Below are 19,412 nucleotides of genomic sequence, written 5' to 3'. Positions count from 1 at the left end.
TTAAAAGAGCCATTCAATCAATCCTGTACTAGTCATAAATATATAAAGAGCAGAGTTTTGTTCTTTCTAGTAATTAGCAAAACATGCACAGTACTCAGCTGACATCACAGGGAACCCTGGGATTAGTAACTTACAGCATTTTATACGTTTGCCATTTCAGTTTACTATCATTTTCCCAAAACATTTACTTGATTATTACCAATAGTTTTATCATCATATAAGCCTTATTTCAAACTTAACTGACCACAGTATTAAAACATATAAATACTTAAATTGGGTAATAATAACCATCCAGTCTTGTAATATATGATATAAAAATAATTACATTGTGAATAAATAAGTCATAAATAATATAGGAAAAAAAAGGATGAAATTAACAGTGCAGTGTAAGAAACTTGTAAATATTTGATAGATTTATTTATTGAGTTTGCTGAAACTTGTATCCTGTTATTTATTAATAATAAAGTTACTTTATTTATTTGGGAAGTTTAATAATGTTAATATTAATGACAGCAATACTACCACTAGGAGTGGTAATACTACTACTACTAATAATAATAATACTAATAATACTAATACTACTACTACTAATAATAATAATAATAATAATACTTGATTTACTAAGTGGGGTAAGATTATAAAAATACTAGCATAAATAGCTCATTCATTCTGACTGAATTTTTTTTTTTTTAATAGTGAATACTATATATTTATGTTTTATTCGGTATTTAAAAGTGCAGTTTGTGAGCAGCATCTGTTATAATACAATACAATAAATGCAAATTTTTTTCATATATTCAGTTTGTGTTATTCTAAACATATGATTTCTCTTCAGAGAGAAAATCATAATTAGCACGTTTGTTATTCACTGCATGTGTCCCTGTCTGACTTTTCATAGAGGCTCCATAGATTTCCTTTTCCTCATTTTTCCACATCCCGTGATCTACAAAGACTCTGCTTGTAATGTTACGCAAAATCCTACGCCCACTCAGTCTCGGTTTCCTAAATCCAGTCGCTTCACATTCGTCATCGCAGGTTTCGACACATGTTTGTAGGTGTGTGTGTGTGTGGGGGGGGGGGGGTCCAGGTACAGAATCCCAGGTGGTATTTATTGTTTAGACGGCAGGAAGAAAAAAACAGATGACTCATTTTTTCTTTCTCTGGCAACTCGTGATGGATACAACTGGAATGATTCACTCGTAATCGTCATCATCATTCGTGCAATCACAACACTGTCTCTGAGTGTTTTTTATGAATTTTCACCAAAAGAAACGGATATACTAAAACATCACACCTTAAAAAAAAACAGTCCCCATAGAAACACTGTGCTTATCCCTCTGAGCTGTTGCCAGGACTAAGGTGGAAAAAAGAGAGGGAAACAAACACACAAGACAAGTCCAGTCTGGTCGTGAGGTCCTCCCCTCCATCTGAATCTCAGCCCCACCCTACACCTTACATTCCTCTACAAATACCCCATCTTATTACACACGACCCTTGTACATCAGAAAACAGCATCTGCAAAACAACGCACAGGCAGAAAGAGAAACAGAACCACCAAAAAAAAAAACTTCATCCGAATTTTTTCAAGTTTTCACATCAGGTTCGGAGGACGCAGGATAAAAGGTAAGCATCACTTAATTCCTTTATTCAGCGTGAACTCTGAGTCTGCAATAGCTTGAAGTGAGCGAGGATGAGAGGATTGTTTGAGGATTAGTTTAATATCTTTTTATGTGCGCCGGCAAAAAATGATGAAAAAAGAATTCAAATTAACAGCTGAAAATGGAAAAACATATTCAAGGCTTTCATTTTAAACCGAGACACCCTTTTTGTCTGTGTCCCCTGTGTGAAGGGACGTTGTGATCACACCGTCTAATGATAATGTTACAACGGTTACCCTTTTAGGATGAAATTGCAGATCTATGAGGGACAGTAAAACACCATCTGATTTTAATTCCACTGACCCACATCAGATTAGTCTCCAGTGTTTAATCTGCTCTGGAAGTTTGAGATGTGGGGTGGGTCACATATGCTTGGAAGTAAGATATTTTTGTCCCGGCCTAATTCCAGCAGAGGTGGCCCTGCTGTCCCTGCCGTGTCTGGGTTAAGAGCTCCTCTTTGATATTTCACATTAGGAGACTAGATTTAATAGTAATAGATAATAGCTTAGTGTGCATTTGTTGATTTCTAAAAAGAAACAAAAAGGTTGTGTGGAAAAGGATGATGTGTTAACTCTGTTGGCGGAGAACAAAAGAAAGGGATTTGTGTTTTCCCTTTTTTTCGTTTACTCAAATTCTAAATTCAGATTCTCCTTATTAATCGGTGATTTCTTTATCTTGGTTTTTAATTTACAGACATCAAAATGCGGCGTATATCAACCTAAAGCACCTGCAATTAAACAAATTAAACATTTAATTAAAGTTCAGGTTATCGCACTGCATCACTTTAATGCAGAGAAGTCTTCTTTTCCTCAGATTGACTTCGAGCTCCCTTTGCTTCATTATTTGTATGAAGATTAATCGTAAAGTGACCGTTAATAAATGAGTGAGGCCGAGGTTTTGGAAGTGAGGAGATGTGAGGGAGTGGATAAGCAGGTCCTGGGCGGAGATTCAGGAGGCGAAGGCCTGTCGGGACATGAGTGTGTCTCAAAAAATATAGCCCTAAGTGACATTATCCATAGGCTTGGTGGAGGGAACAGCTTTCTGTCTGAGGAGTGGTTGTGTGTGTTCAGCTATGTGATCACACACACACACACACGCCATGCTACAGTAACAAAAGATAAATAACTCTTACATCCTGGATCAGTGGAAGACATTCAACAACTACTCCTCTGTAACAATAAGAGGGCGCACTGGAAGGAGCATAAAATAAAAGCATGAAGTGATTCTAAGGATTTTATACTTTTGATATATTCATCATTATTTCACTTTTATGGACAGAAACAAACCAAAACACATCTCTTTTTTGGATTTAAAGGGATCCACCCTCCTCAGATGCCTGATGGGAGCACAAAGACAATTTGAATTACCTATTGAGTAGGCCTGAGACAACAGCCCCAATTTGTATCTTTTCGCTTGTCTTTTCCAGGATGGGATCTGTCGGAGTTCATATTGTGTGTGTGGCCCTCGGGCTCCTCGGCCTGATCGGGATCATCGTGTGCTGCGCTCTCCCTCAGTGGAAGATCACCTCTTTCACAGGATCCAACATTGTGACGGCACAGGTAAATACAACTTCAACAACAACATGATATGAATCTTAATGATTGGGAAAAAATACATCACACTTAATGTTTTTCTGAAATCGCAGCAGTGAAACCTGCCATCACGTCTTTTATAGGGAAATTTCCCAACATGATAGAGTTTAACATTTCTGGTGGATGTTTCCAATTTCCCCCACTATTGTATTGTTATTATTATTCAATGTACTGTTGGGTGGTTTAATTATAACAGTTCATCATATTTATAAGCTCATTATATTTTTTGTTAGTCAGATTATTAAACTAAAACAGTAATATAAATAAAGTGGAGTAAGAAAGTGATGTCCTTCTCAACCGAGTAGAGGTAAAAATCTCTCATAAAATGGAAATGGAGTTTAACACGAGTTACATTTAACAACTGGACATGACGAGACTGATCTCTTTCTGTGTGTTTGTGTGAGCAGAGTTCTCAGCAGGGCCTGTGGATGACCTGTGTGGTGCAGAGCACGGGCCAGCAGCAGTGCAAGAACTTTGAATCCATGCTGGTGTTGCCCTCTGACCTGCAAGCCGCCCGTGCCCTGACCATCATCGCATGCATGGTCAGCTTCCTCAGCCTCCTCATCCTGTTCTGTGGCGCCGACTTCACCACCTGCGTCGAGAACGAAGAGGTTAAGCCCAAGATGAGCATGGTGGCCGGGGTGGGTCTGATGCTGGCCGGTCTCCTGGTGATCATCCCCGTCAGCTGGTCCGCACACGTCACTGTGCGAGAATTCTACAATCCCATGTCGACCGGCTCTCCAAATATGGAGCTGGGGGCGTGCATCTTTGTGGGTTGGGGGGCCGGCGTTCTGCTCCTCCTGGCTGGAGGTCTCCTGTGCTGCTTCAGCAGGCCCAAATCAGGTGGTTCAGGGGGAACGGCCAAGTACTACAGCAACAGTGCCACAGCCCCTAACAAAAACTATGTGTAGGGCCTAATGAAAGGGACTGGAGTCTGAGAGAAAGGATGGGAGGGGGATTTAGGTGGAGACAAACTGGGAAGGAGCAAAGTAGACGACACCAGGGGAGAAAAAACAGAGTAAATTTGTAAATATACTGAATTCTGATAATAACTGGCTCCAGTTTATTGTCTTTATATTAAAATGTGTAATTTTAGTTTTAATGTCCAGTGTGTAAGATTTAGGTGAAAGGGTTTCTATTGGTAGACATTTCATATAAAATAATACTTGATATTTTCACTGGTGTGTTTCATTTAAATCGAAAAAATTATTGTTTTCTTTATACTTGAATGGGCCCCTTATTTTTAATAATTTATATTAACATCAGTAGAGGGTCCTCTCTATGGAGGCTGCCATGTTTTGTGCAGTAGTTCAGACTGGACAAACTAAACACCTTTTGAGTTGTTATGAGTTGTTATGATAACTGTAGGCTTCAACAGGTTCTCTTTCATGTAGCGGCAAAATGCAACCTCACCACTAGATGTCACAAAATCCTACACACTGAACCTTTAAAGCTGTTTTATTGTTAGGTGCTGGGTTACGCTTAAACTTTTTAACTGGAAGACAAATACTTTACAGGCCATAGATTATAAATGAAACACTATACTTTGTGATCATAGAATTAAAAATGTGTTTGGCTTACTGCTTTGAAATATACAATATTCTCCTTTTCTTAATTCCCAATTGTCTCGAAATGAACCCAACAAGTGGAAATTAAACCTTCAAGAGATGATGAAAATGTGTTTGTGAGAATAAAACATGATCTTGTTTCTCAACCTTTCCCCTCCTGTGATTGTCCTTAATAATGTTTTAATGAGCTGTTAAAATAGTTTTTAACCAAAAGCACCTAAGGAGGTTTCAGGGAGCACCTGCGTGCACTTCTTTGACGACACACATTCTCAAACTGTCTTGTGATATTTCATAACTTTTTTTGAAACAATTGTTATTGCGCCCTTTGTTTTGTAAGAATGTAAGTGTGATTAAAAGTCTGCCTCATTCAAATAGGTGTGTTGTGTGTTTGTTTTGAAAAGAAAAAGGCAAAAATAAATCATCGAAATACAGATTTTATTTCCAACTAAATGCATATATTAAAAAAGGAAAAAAAACAATTAAACCAAATAAACAAATTCAAGCTTCAAGGACTAAAAATGGACGTCAAATAACATCTCTTGCCCTGATCTCTCCCTTTGTGTCACAAGGATCAGAAGGTAGCAACCATTCTTTCCCTCGCGTTGTTTGTTCATCTGCTTGTGTCTTGATTTAGTTCTCTAGTTTACTGCTTGCTCTCCAGCTCGCTCACACGCTGGGTCAGCTCCTCTAGCGCTGCAGTGAGGTCCTTCACCTCCTTCCTCAAGGACTGGACCTCCTGAGAAACAGACAGTGTTAGGATGTGATGGAGACTCATTAGGCACATAAAAGTAGACAACATTGAAATATCCAGCTATTGAAAACAGCACTGAAAACATTTACTGCTAATCGTTATTGGATGAAGTTCAATAAACGCAACGATAATTCTGATCACAAACTACAATGAAAACATAATCCACCTTGGTGAAGGTGAAAATGTTCTGCATTCACAACAGAATTATTATCAGTACTAAAGAATGGAGGTAAGTAAAAGTAACCATTATACTTAAAAATAGTTCCCACTATTCTTAAATAAGAAAACAAAGACTTAATTTGGACAGATTGAACAACTATATAGAAATACTTAATACATTTAAAATTCTTAAATCAGTAAAAATGCAATACATTTTATGTTTTATTTAAATTTTAGTGGATAATTTATGTAGAATTTCAGATAACAGTTTGACCCTAATAATAAGATGGTGTATGGTTTTGAAAGTCTCACCCCGCTGTTTTCTGGTGGACCCCCAGCAGAAGCAACCGTGGTCTTCAGGAGAGTCTTGTGAACTTTGAACTCCTTGGCCTTGGTGGTTGCTACGAACCCGTCCTTTAGGGATATCAGAATGGGCTGGGCATTCTTGCCTTGAAACCACTCGTCAGCTTCGACCGAGGGCTCAGGGCCGATGGTGTTCGGGTACAGATCCTCCTGGAACAGGTCAGACTGCGCAGGTGGAGACGACAGGGTCAGACCAAAAACATGCTGAAATGAATCTGGACTAACTTTGCTTGGCTAACGCTTGATTAAAAACGTTACCTTGCGTGGTACTGTCATCACTATGGGCTCACACTTCCTGTCATGGAGTTTGTAGAACCTGAAGGAGGAATTATTTGTTCAAATCAGCTTCTTCACAACTCAGACTAAGAGTCTACACTCATGCAAAGCAGTAGACTGAGAGACTGCACAGCAATGCTTTCAATACAGAAAGGGAATTTCAAGAAGCATCTTTTCCATTTGAACAGAAATCTAATTTAAATAAAAATATATCTAACTTTAACTATCATTAAGCAAATTTAAAATTGTAAGATCAGTGTCTGTATATGTGCACAAACATCACTCTTAGGCGTTACAGATTCCAATTGACAGGTCCTCAGACTAAAGAGAAAAAAGACAAGTCTGTGCGTAAGAGAGAGGACAGGCTTTGCATGCCACTTGAGCATGTGCAGCTGAAACTATGAGGTCTGACTGTCTGTGTGGACGGTAACAACTTTATGGACGCTAGCACAAACGAGCATATGGCAAATGGTGCTGCACTGTGAAGCAATGGAGCCAAAAATGTAAAGTTAGAGATCTGTTTTAGTTATTTTTAGTTCTTTATGAAACTGTGGCAGGACAAATTAGAATAATTAATCTAGATAATTAATGGGAAACAATAGTAACAAGATATAACGATGATATGCAAATGATTCCAGCAGACAGAATGTTTTACTTATTTTAAGAGTAAAACCACTTGTAAAACTTCTTAATTGAGCTAATCACTCAAATTAGTTTCATTAGTATTAAATGTCTGGGTTTGCCTGATTTGTTTTGCAGGTCATAAACCATAGAAATTGGCCAATTTAAGGTGCTGGTTCAAATGTTAAGGATCACCAAATCTGCCTTGGGAGGGGTGTGGCCTGACCACAATCATAGTACATGATCTTGTGACAGCACATGCAGTTAATGTTGGGATATTTCAGTTTGCATCAGCTAACTGAAACACAAATTGTTACTTTTGGTTTTATAGACAAACCTGGCAATTTCACATTTGTTGACCTCCAGGCCTCTCTTGGCCATGTACCCCATCCCCTTCTGGCTCTCCTTGCTGCTGTACATGGAGAGGTAGTGAACGTAAGGAGCCTCGTCCGTCACCTCAAAGTACCGGATGCTGCTGTCCCCCTGTGATGGAGACATGACAAACAAGTCAGCCGTTTGTACTTGTGGGTGAGACAGCCGCAGAGTGGCAACCTCATTTCTTCATGTAAAGCTAACCTTGCCACAGAGGTAGACTATGCCAGTGTCCGGGTCAAAGTAAGGCATAAGGACACCGCTGCTGGTGTCCAGCTCCTGCAGGGTCAGCGCCTCGCCGAAGTTCTTCTGTGAAAAGACATTCACATACACAGAATAAGTAATCACATTACAATAAATGCAATATCCCATATAAAAACAAGTAAGGCCCGGACAGTCTGCAGGTAAGCCAAGGATTTAATGATGTGGGTTATTGCTGAGCAACACCGCCCTTAATGCTGTAATGAGGCTATTGTGAAACAGAGATGTTGTCAATATAATAAGTAAGTGCCGAGACAAATAATTATCAGTCTGAATGCACCACAAAGTACAACTGGAGAGATTTCCTCACCATAGCTATAATTGAAAGTCTGATCTAAAAAGCATTCGTTACTTTGATAATGTGCGTGCTGAATTTATGAAGTGAAGGTATGAACCAGATTTAGTCAAAAGCACACAAACACTGAGGGTAGACTTCAAGTGGGAAACATATCCCTAACACCTTTTAATAAACAATGTCTCACAATAATGTTTTCTAATTGCTGACAGGTGATAATGCTCTGGAGCATGGTCTTTTTAAGTCTGAGACTGTGGATCTCCCTTCAAGACTTTGAAAAAGTTGACCCCCATAAGGTCACTGTAGTCACGGGAGCATGACTATTCTAATCGATCTATTCAAAATTCAACAAAAGTTAAACCAAATCTCACATTTATACTAACCACGTGATTTATTTTGAGAATTAATGTGTTTTTGTTAAATGCTGAGATTTAGATTTTTGTCACTCACCGGATCCCACAGCGCCACCTGCCTCTCACTCACACGACTGAAGCCTGTGGTGAGGATCTTGCCGTTGGACACGAACACTCCCCTGATCGGCCTGGAGCCCTCATGAGCCTTCTCCTTCTCCTGTTGATGTGAGAGGCACAGTCCAATTCACCACCACTCAATGTTTCTATATGGGCCCTGACAACTGCTGTAATTCTATTATCATGACTTTTATGAAACAAACTGTCAAACAAAAATAAATGATGGAAATGATTTCTTATGCAGTAAATTTTAGGACAAAAACAATATTAAATATATATTGAAATATTCAGTTTCATACTCAAAATTCAGGTTTTACACAGAAATCAAAGTGCTTAAAATGTTCACGTGCAGAGAGGCAGAGGGTCAACCCCATTAGGGGCAGCAACACAGTGATTCTTATATCCCAATGGCGTTTTTGTTTATAATAGACCATCTAATGAACTGATTCACAATATATACTCAAAAATGTTACTAAAACAAGAAGTGTCATATTATTACGTCAACTGAAACATTAATAGAAAGAAAATCAGTAATTAAACATCTTTACAGAAAAAATGTCAACCATCCAATCATTAGCTGCTTTCCAGTTATACAAATTTGATAATCAGTTTTCTTTAATCATCAGACAATAAAAGATCAATGATTGGTAATGGTGAATTTCATTATTATGTGATCTTTTAGGCTTTCTGCCATGATCATGATGACAGTTAAATGTCGTTACAGATGCTCGGCAGTAAACCTACAAAGAGGACGGTGCCCTTGCGTGGGTCCAGCACCCGCATGGTCTTGTCCTTGCAGGTGGTGAGGATCATGGAGCCGTCCCTGTTCCAGCTGGCGCTGTAGATGAGGTCTGGGTGGACGGTGTCGATCCTCACCACCGCCTCCCCACGAGCCACATTCCAGAGGATCACCACGTTATCACAGCCTGCATGGACACAACGGTGGCAAATGGAGAGATGGGCAAGTATACTATAAACTATAAACACAGTATAAGTCAAATTCAGACTCCGTTCAGCTCATGTTCTGCCTTATCTTTCACTAACAGACACAATTCAACCTGGAGCAAGCTGAGTAAACTCATCACACTCCATTTCCTTAAAGGTTCAGTGTGTAAGATTTAGTTGAAAGGGATCTATTGGCAGATGCTGAATATAAAAATAATCCTAGATTTGATTCACTAGTGTGCTTCATCTAAATTGTATAATTGTTGTTTTCTTAACCCTAGAATGAGCCTTTTATATTTATAGATAATTGTTTGCTTCGATCACTAGGGAAAAAAGAAACAAGCACAATGAACAGATCTAATTAAATCTTGACTGTGCAACAAATCCCTTGACATGAAAACATAAAAGCTTTATCGCAGACCTAACTAATCAAATGTTTGTGTGTGAACAGCAGTAAGAGAAAGCTAAATGAATATAATTTCATATTTACTTTGTACTATATAGACTTTGCACAAAGATGGATGACATGATGCTCCCCAAGAGTGAGGCCAAAACATTTTGATCGCCACCTGCTGGCTGGCTGCAGTGTAGGTCAGAAAACCCACCTCTTCTAGGTTAGTGAATGAGACATCAGCCAAACTCAAAATAATCAGTTGGTTTCTGTCATTTCAGGTAGTTCTTATCCCACTAATGTTTTTTCAAGTGTGCATCTTACAGTAAATTTAGTTTTGATTAGTTATTTGATGCCATAAAAAATGAGGTGAAACATCATGATTGACAGCTCACACTGACTCATGATTGGTTGAGTCTGTGTTTCGGTAAAACCGCGCTACCACTGCTCCATTCCCCGATCACTACTGCACAGAGTCTGGCTTCAAATGCGTAAGATGGCAGCGTTGATATCCGGGGTTTTTAGGTATTATTTCTGGGTCGTGGGTGGAAGAGGAGGCGCGTTGTCCATCTTTTTATTCGGTCTATATTTTAATTTCAGTAGAAATACATGATGATGAGATAATCCTACTCTGGCCCTGATCACCAAATTCTGTGGTTATTGTTTCATTGTATGTTTATCTGTACCTGCAGCCCTCAGCTGTTACTGTAGTATTATATCTGCATGAGTTCACGGTCTAACACACACACTGAACGGTTCAAAGTCAAACCAGTGTCAAAACGAGGGCTGATCGTTTCTCAGAATGAAGACTGTGGGTGGAGGCTGTTAGAACTTCCTGTTCCACGAAGGTGCGAGTCGCGTTCAACAGAACATCTGTGAGCTTTCATATTTTTATCCCTCCCTGGTTCCTCTATTGTACCGGTTACATTTCTGCACAGGAGCTCAGCGTGAATGTGTCTTTCGCGTGTTTGTGAGGATGAATCGTGGGTAATACCTGCACTCATCAGCACATTGTGGGCAGTAGGGTGCCAGCTCAGGATGCCAACACGTTTGGAGTGGCCTTCCAACTTCACCACGGGCTCTGTGAGAGAGGATGTCAGCCCGCCATCCGGGATCTCCCAGATCTATTTGTTCACAAAGATATTTGGGCATGAATCGCGGAACATCACCAGAATGTGCCATGCCATGCACTGGAAATACATCAAAAGATACATTCATGTTTGCTGTTGACACATTGTGAAGCTTTACCATGACGCTGCAGTCCTCGGAGCCGCTGGCGATGATGTTGTCATTGTGTGGACAAAACTCGATGTCCAGGACGGGACCTGTGTGGCCGCACACAGTGGGGTAAGACATGTCGATACGCCCCGTCTGCAGAGAGAGGAACAGCAAGAAAGATGTTGAATACGACATAAATAAAACACAAAACATACAACAATCACCAACGAGGCAGCTACCAAGCAGTACAAAGAAAGAAATCATCGGTTGGATGAAGCAGAGAAACTGCACACATCTACAGGAGGTTGATAGTCAGCTGATTTAGAAAACAACACCTAGAATTATTTATTAATGTATAACATTTGGTCAGCACTTCCCAGGAGTATATAACTGATGATGTATCACAAATTTCAAAATAAACATTTGTTAGACGTTGATGAGCTTCCTGGCAGCAGCAGCAGTGTTTGTAGCTGGTCTTAGGGTGGAGCTTTTATAAAAATAATCTTTTCTTTTAGTTTATACTTATGTAATAACTCATAACAGCCCAAATAAAATACAAATATGTATATTCATATCCTCATTATTACCTTAAGCAGGGAAGAGAAATATTTAAGATTTATGTAAATGAAATGTAAGATTTCTTAATCAAATTTAAGATCTTTATTTTAGGATTTTCTAATACCTGCAGAGACCTAAAACCTTCACAAGCCTCACATCGTGACATTCCTGACCCTTGACAAGGTCACAAGGTTTGAGGCTCAGTCTCCGCTTTCTTTCGAAGCATAAAAAACGGAAGACAGAAGTTGCAGAGCGCCCAACGTGCTCCATAAGAGAACTGCAGAGAAACCGTGATGATGCCACATCCTGCCTTGACTGAACTGACAACAAACTCCTAATATGGTGAAAACTTCTCAGCAGCAGAGCGAGTGACGTGTAGCAAGAGTCAATGTCGCTACTAAACTTCCTTATTCAGCTCTATGTGTGACGGTGACTGGCAATATTCAAATTTTAAAAACCTGGCCATGGTGTTAGAAAAAAAAAACATCACACCACCCTGCATCTGAAACGATCAAAAGTAGTTATAAGTGTGAGTAAAAAAAAAAAGAAGTGCTATGAGGAATCAGAGATGGTTTTCTTCTTTGTGCCAATGTGAGCATGGATGTGCATTGTGAACCTATACCTTGTTCAAGGGCAGAACGATGAAGGATCCTCCGCCGCTCGCGTCCACGATCATGGCGACAAACTTGGGGTTAACGGAGCAGAAGCCGCTGTCCCAGGTCATCTGGGAGATTCGGATGTCATCGTAGCATTGGTCGGCTTTCAGAGCCTGGCCAAAGACGTGACGGAACTTACTGCTCCTCACAACCTTCCTGGACATGGTGGACTGAGACACATAGAGAGCAACATGAGAAGAAGATCAAAAAGGAAAAGAGCTGTCTGTGTTTCAGGGCCAGCTGGAGTCAACCGTTGTCCTATGCATGTGAATGAAAACAGTGACCAGTAGAAGTTCGACCAATGTCACGTACCTGTTATTATCTATGAATTAATGTGGAAATAAACTGACACTCAAAAAGCTGACGACACAGTTCAAATACACGCCAGATAAAAAAAAAAGAGGAAGAAGCAGCTTTCACAACTCCTTCCTCTCGTCTGTCTGAAACTGGCCCTCTCTCCTGCTCTAGACTGCGTAAATAATTGTGCATATGCCGAACACAAGAATATAAGACAGCAGTGTGCAGACGACACGTACAATGCAAATGTTGTTTTTCTAAAGTTGACTTGCACATGCTGTGTGCTTAAAATTGGCAGATCAATTCTCCCAAGGCGACAGTTAAACCACATCCTTCAGATTGAGCAAAACCACGAGCCCTTCTGAATTCATGAACTCATCCACCTACCTCTTTGCTGTCACAGGCTTACACACTTAAAAATATGTCATTTCAACCTGCACCTAGAAACACATTCCGCAGAATGAATGAACCCTTCATCAAAGCAGGAATCGAAACTTGAATGAGTTACGAGATCAAATCCTTTAAGCATTTTAATCGCTATACCTGCTGCGAAATGAACAAACCGTGCATTATCGAGCAACAGAGCTGCCAATCAAAAACACTGAATATGTCTTGCTTTACCTCCATTTGTTGATTTTACTTCCTGAAACATGCAGCCGCGCCTAATCTTAGAAGCTCGGAATCAGAAGAAGCCTGCAACAGTTTTGCTGCATGTGCATCACAAGACCTCTCCGGCTGCTCTGCTCTAATTTAATAATCCTTTATAGAGTGGGCACTAATTTTATCAGGAGCCTAAATGCATGTAAATAATCTCTCCCTATCACTGTCTCTCTCTCTGTTGTGATCGAAAACACTTCCCTCTAACAGAGTATGAAACAACTCTAGACTAGAAATAGGAGAAACTCATGTGATTGAGTGGAACAAAGACAAAATTCAAATCATGTGATAAATCTATCTATTACACACAGATGTACATGTTAAGGGATGCTCTGCAGGTGTAAGACAGATGTGGCAGGCCTACCTGGGAGTTGTGCGGGGGGGCGATACAGCTGAAGGACTTCCGGCGCTGCACCAAACACCCTGTCACCAGAATAAGGACTTAGAGTAGATGGTGTAGGTTAAAGTACATCAGAGAACGACATGGAGGAAGTGAGAGTTACAAACGAAGGTGGAAGTGGGAGGTGTCTCCTCTGACATTTAGGCTTTGAAAAACTGCCGGAGGCAACTTGAAGTGAGTTTTAACCAGATCAGAATATTGTACTAACACAACTTCGCTGTAGTTCAGTCAGATACGATTGTTCGGGGGCCACATTGATGTCAGAATGACTTCATTTGAATGATAATAAAAAGGTTAAAAGCTTCAGATGATAGTGTTGCATTGATGAGATGCACCGTGTCGGGCGGAGGGGAAGTTTAAATCTGACAGGAAAGCTTTTGATCACTACACATGACGTCGAGACATTTGGGGAACTGCTGAGAGAACTTCACGATCACAGTTGATTTTTTTTATTATGGTTAATGTAGGACCCGGTGTTTGTTTTTAGTATAGAGTTTGAGCCATACTCCACCTGCTGGCCCCTTTGCATTCATTTGAACCTAAGGAAATCAGATCGGCTGATTCAGTCATTTATTTTATCAAGAGCATTCCTGATTTTACTTGAATTCAAATCTTCTTTAAAATGCCTAACTTGATGAAGTTCAATCTTGAATTAGTGGAGAGTTCATTTAATCTCCCGTAAGTGGACTTATATTGATTTCCTGGAGATTTATTCTTACCTTAATTGTAGAGTTAATCCTTTACTAACCGAAACCCTTACCCTCATCTTAACCTTATCATTTCTTCAGCCAAAAATTCATTAAAGTACATTACTTTATAACAATGTGAATGTTCAAACAAATTTCGGTCCCCAGAACATGAGTACTACCTGGACCACACACACACACACACACAGTAAATAAACAGATACACTAGATGCAGTTTTTAAAAATATAGACTTCAGTTTATTGCACAATCGTTGCTGGAGGAGTGTGAGAGCCTGTCTGTTACACAGGACACTAATGACGGACAGACGGGTGAACTGTAGGAAAGGGATAAACTGTGCGTCTGTGTTCGTGCACATTAATTTGCAAGCACAGATACTGAGTTACGAGGCGCTGAGGGGACGCAGTCAGCATCCCGTCAGTGCAACGGGAGAAATGAACCGGACAACATACAGATTTCATGCTTGAATGGGCCTGTACACACGTGTACACACATGGTCTGGAAATGTAAATGAAGAACGCTGCAGGATGACTGCAAACCAGCAGTGACAGTTTAACCTCCTGCCACTTGGGTTCATTTGGCTGCAGTATGGCTACAGTAATGCCTGCATCAGTGCACAGGAAGCTCCACTAGGTGGAGCCTCACTGACTCCTTTTGTCATTTCAAAAATGCCATGACAGCAGATATGAAGAAACGATAACAGACAGACCCTCCAGAAAGCTCCCTTCATCCTAAAGGAAAGGGCTCGTCTCATTAGCTGTACATATAGACCAGTGTCATGATTAGGATCCACAGAATAACAGTAATCATAATAATCAGTAGATAACAATACAGGTAATCCATTATAAACAGGTCGCTAACAGGCTATCCGGCACCTGTGTTATATTAAAAAGTCAGAATTTAGTTTTATTACATCATGTCATTTTTTTTCATTTAACATACAGACAAAAGGACAAAGACCAATTTTTCTGGCCAGGCTCCACTACTGTAACATGGTTTTCAGAGATTTCCTCCGTTTCACCTTCTGTCCAACCTGTTACCAGCTGCTCATTATGTGAACAGTCTGGAAAAAGAAGGCAGATGGAGGTAGACTGAAGTCTCGCAGCCATATTTCAGGCAGCGGAGGTCCGGCCTGTGATGTTACAGCTACCGTTGTGGCACCCTGAGAAGTGGGAGACCCAGGATGTTGGAGCGACACCCTCCATGAGAGCGGATCAGAGAGCTGCTCTGAACAGACGCAGATTGACTTCACTGTTACGTATCCTTCGGCTGATAATGCATAGATAGACCAGTGGCAGTCACGAGGTATTCACAAGCCCGCCAAGATTCCCCCCGCGATGGTCGTAATGTCTCACCCACGTGTCTGAAAGAGCGCTCGCGTTTAAATGATCAAAAGCATTCTTAGTTAGGGTCACAAAAGGTCAAACCAGTCTCCATCAGCGGTTCTTTCTGTAGTCTTCTCACTTGTCTTTCCTTAACGTATTGTGTATGTATCAAAAAGGAATAAAGGTATAGTTTCTGCCCTGTATGTATATATAATCTACATACGCATATTTACATTATTTATATGGACTTTAAATAGGATTGAGAATAGTTTACTTTGATTCAAAGCCCTTTTGAGAACGATCAACAGTGCAGTTTATTTGATCGTGATCTAATGCCGCCGATCCGCTCAGTTCAATCACCTTCCTTTAGTTACACCCCCCACCCCCCCCTCAATAACCACAAAGTCATTCCATTAAGCGAATGAACAGCCTGTGGATGGCTGCAATGAACAAACCACTAGGGGACACTATGATACATCACTTTCTGCTTCACAGCAGCTTTCATGCAGTTTTTGTCAGTTTCATTCAGTGGCCAGAAATACATTGATTTCAGATTTTACATTGTAGCACGGTCATGGGCAGGAGTTAATCAGTGTGACAGAGTGAGACTTAGGAGACGCACAGTTTCTGACTCTTAATCAAGGCGAGGGCAGGGGCGGGGGTGCAGTCTGAGGGCTAATGTACGTGATGAAGACTGAGGGAAATCCTTCCTCCTCTATGAGTCATTGTTACCACAGGAAGCAGAGGACGTGCTACACCTCAGTTGATGCTAATTTGGCAAGAGTGGGTGTGACGGGATTGGCAACAAGTCAGTGGGCGGCTGCGACTGTTGGCATGGGAGACAAGTGCAATGTCATTAAAAGGGGTCTGACACTAGAAAAGAAATCAGGCTTCAGCCACTAGTCTTCAGCATGTATATAAAGATGGACGACGTACACATCTTGATCTCCCCCTGGTGGCTGGCTTAAGATGGTTTCAATTATTGAAAATGGTTCTGATCACACAGATGCATGTTGAGCTGTTCTTGATTCTGATCAGTTAGGTTTAAGTTACTTATCCGATGCAGTAAATACACATCAGGGTTGGTTAGGGTTAGAGTGTGTATCAGCTGGACCTTGATACCACACCACCCCATGGCCAGTACAGCACAAACCCTGGCTCCATATGATGTAAAAATCACAAGAGGGAGGCACCTGTGTGTAGGATATTTAGATCAACTTGTGTACACTGGAAGGAGGCTGAGACGCGTCGTCCATCTAAGGAACTGAGCAACAGTTACACAAGAGTAGTGCCTGAAATAAAATAATAATAATTAAGACAAAGCAATCATGAACTCTTCCACAGTAACATACACATGATAAGAGGGTGTAGGGGTTCATTCCTGGTCAGTCAGGTCGGCTTAATGAAATACTCCACCACTTTAAAAACAATCAGTAGCATCTGAACCTCGGTTCGGGTTTAAAAAAAGTGCAACAACACAAATCCAGTTGCAGAGCAAAAGCAGTGCATTCAAACAAAGAAAGTAGAAAGCGGAAAAAATAATCAACCCCTGTAAACATTCAATATCTAGAGTCTGTGTTAAAGTAAACATCCAAATACAGTAGAGCTGTGTTCAGTCAAGCCTTAATGCATATTAAAAATGCCAGATGCCTAGAGACAGGTCTATTCCTAAAGTATTACTGTGGCCCAGGAGTTCAAAATCCATAGTGTGAGGAGCTAATCCTCAGGATTTGCACAAAAGATATTCTCTGACCTCTACTCTGATCTGTCAGTCTGTGATCCTGCACAGCAACAGCACTTTTCAAACAGCTGTCAGACACACGCTGTATCAGTGAACAATCACGACTCAATAGACAACACAAATAAATAGCACATATTCCTTAACTCCAGTATTGTGCATATTGTGTCAATAGGTTGACTTTTGCTGGAGTTTTACAATTTACAAACATTTCATATTTACTTTTAATGCATTAAAGTTGCTGTAAAAGTTGCCAATCGTTATGAGGAAACCCCTCAACTTTCAGTGCACGCTGCTGCCATGTGTACATTAACATTTAATGTACACACAGTAACATTTTCAGTGTTAAACATTAAGAGTGTCATCTTTGGATACTATTCTGACATAATATATTGTAACTTTAAATTTTTTACATAAAATGGGTTTTCTACAAACACATGAGAATATAAGTCTTTTAAATAAAAAACGAAATAGTGGTGAAGAATCTTCCTCACAATCCAAGGCTTTCATAGATAAACAACAATTAATAAATAGGACATGGAGTACCATGAACAGGACGTTTGGCAAACGCTAATGCGCCTGAACAACACCGTTTGTAAACGTGTATAATTAATGTCCTGATGATAAATGCCTGAATTTGATTGGCACTTCAAATTCGGGTGCAAACGTACCAGATAGCACTGACCGATCGATTCTTATGTGAGGCCCAGGACATCGGCAGGAAGTACACTCAATGCCAAAAGGCCGTCCCTCTCAGGAATGAACCCCCTCACCTCATCGTCATCTCATCGTGTGACAGAGAGGACAAATCAAAACGAATGAGGCAGCGGCAGACAACAAGGGAGCACATACATAAACAGTCAAATTCAGTCAGATGGACAAAGTGATAAGTCTATGAGTGCTTTGTGCAGCATCTCCATTTTGTGTAGTGTGTGTATAAAAACATAGGCATGGGGGAGTATCCGTTGTGTGGGTTAAAGTATGCATGTACTGCATAGGTAGCAACAGGGACAGCTGAGAGGACTCAAATGCGTGATACCATTTAGCCACAGACTGTCAATCAATCACATCAACGTACGCTCAAGTAAATCTTGTACTATTAAGTAAAGGCAGACTTGTTACCTTTGACCAGGGCCTTTACTTAAGACTATGTAGTGTTCAATACTCATTTAATACATACTGTTTGAAATGTTTGTGTGTGAGGTTGTCTGCGCTTGTGCGCCCATGTTTGTGGCAAGTGACAGACAAAATGCTTGTGCGTGTTGCTTGCCATATTTCTGCCTGCATTCGCACACAATACTGAGATGGACGAAGATATGAACATTCTGAGTTTGAGCGCATGAGATGAACACGTGCACAGGCTAGGGATGCACGAAATAAATCGGACCGATAATTGGAATTTGGTCCGATAAACAGAGTCGTCATATACCTGTGCCTGTCTGTGATGTGTTCAAGTTGGAACTGAAAATTGTGTTGTTGGTGTGAGTTTTTCACAATTTCTGAGAGCGACTGTATGATGGCAGTTTGCAACAAATGTGCAAAGGTTTCGAGAGGTGGAAACATTTAAATGCTATTTATCTCATAAGTCACCTTAAAGTCAGTCATCACGACGACGATGTAAGGCGAGAATACGGGGTGCTTACAAACTCTTAAACTTAAAGCTGCTGGCGGCTCAGTATTTTATCTGAATTACTATTTTAATACATTGACATGTCTTATTTGAGATGTCAAAATATTGAATTTAAATTCCTTTGAAGGAGAAATGTTTAGGTTTTCTGATGTACTTCACTTAAAAAACTAAACAACCACTCAGAACTGGGTGAGAACAGTTTTTGTTGTGTTAACACTGGAATATTAATTCAGCCATATATTCTTACTATATTTTGCAATATTACCCTCAGGTGTGCATTAACTACAGACTATGAACTTCTTTTTAAGAAACATGAAATTATTATCAGTATCGGCCATGTGAAGCATATAATTATCGCTTATCTATATCGTGCATCCCTAGCACAGGCGACACATCGTCTCACCTCGCAGCATCAGTTCCCCCAGATCCCCTCCCGCTTCCCTTACCCCCCCAAGCCCTCCCCCCCTGAGGTCCTATAATCTTAAATCCTGGCGTTCCTTGCTCGG

The 19,412-nt window shown here is 40.4% G+C and overlaps 2 protein-coding genes across 2 annotated transcripts; one reads left to right on the top strand and one right to left on the bottom strand.

Moving 5' to 3' along the window:
• The first annotated feature begins 1,468 nt into the window (after positions 1 to 1,468).
• Positions 1,469 to 5,190, top strand: cldni (claudin i). Its single transcript, XM_062408361.1, has 3 exons — positions 1,469 to 1,623; positions 3,085 to 3,217; positions 3,658 to 5,190. The coding sequence occupies exons 2-3, from the start codon at positions 3,086 to 3,088 to the stop codon at positions 4,159 to 4,161; spliced, it is 636 nt and encodes a 211-aa protein (XP_062264345.1). The 5' UTR covers positions 1,469 to 1,623; position 3,085; the 3' UTR covers positions 4,162 to 5,190.
• A 42-nt stretch (positions 5,191 to 5,232) lies between these two features.
• coro1a (coronin, actin binding protein, 1A) lies at positions 5,233 to 13,625 on the bottom strand. Its single transcript, XM_062408360.1, has 11 exons — positions 13,473 to 13,625; positions 12,121 to 12,324; positions 10,971 to 11,093; positions 10,717 to 10,846; positions 9,131 to 9,312; positions 8,367 to 8,486; positions 7,565 to 7,669; positions 7,326 to 7,471; positions 6,350 to 6,407; positions 6,041 to 6,256; positions 5,233 to 5,554 (listed from the first exon to the last, which is right to left on the bottom strand). Exons 2-11 carry the CDS (start codon positions 12,316 to 12,318, stop codon positions 5,462 to 5,464), a joined length of 1,371 nt encoding a protein of 456 aa, XP_062264344.1. The 5' UTR covers positions 12,319 to 12,324; positions 13,473 to 13,625; the 3' UTR covers positions 5,233 to 5,461.
• Positions 13,626 to 19,412: the final 5,787 nt, after the last annotated feature.

This window comes from Platichthys flesus, chromosome 16 (genome assembly GCF_949316205.1).
Source record: "Platichthys flesus chromosome 16, fPlaFle2.1, whole genome shotgun sequence".
NCBI classification, from domain to species: domain Eukaryota; kingdom Metazoa; phylum Chordata; class Actinopteri; order Pleuronectiformes; family Pleuronectidae; genus Platichthys; species Platichthys flesus.
This window is presented reverse-complemented; position numbering and strand designations above follow the sequence as displayed.

What these genes read in the sequence shown, in the direction of transcription:
- coro1a (XM_062408360.1), bottom strand. Translation starts at nt 12,318, where the DNA reads ATGTCCAGGAAGGTTGTGAGGAGCAGTAAGTTCCGTCACGTCTTTGGC. An exon ending in TCGTTCTGCCCTTGAACAAG is followed by an intron (nt 11,094 to 12,120) that starts GTATAGGTTCAC and finishes CTCTCTCTGCAG; the next exon opens with ACGGGGCGTATCGACATGTC. An exon ending in GTCCACCAGAAAACAGCGGG is followed by an intron (nt 5,555 to 6,040) that starts GTGAGACTTTCA and finishes TCTGTTTCTCAG; the next exon opens with GAGGTCCAGTCCTTGAGGAA.
- cldni (XM_062408361.1), top strand. Translation starts at nt 3,086, where the DNA reads ATGGGATCTGTCGGAGTTCATATTGTGTGTGTGGCCCTCGGGCTCCTC. An exon ending in CCAACATTGTGACGGCACAG is followed by an intron (nt 3,218 to 3,657) that starts GTAAATACAACT and finishes TTGTGTGAGCAG; the next exon opens with AGTTCTCAGCAGGGCCTGTG.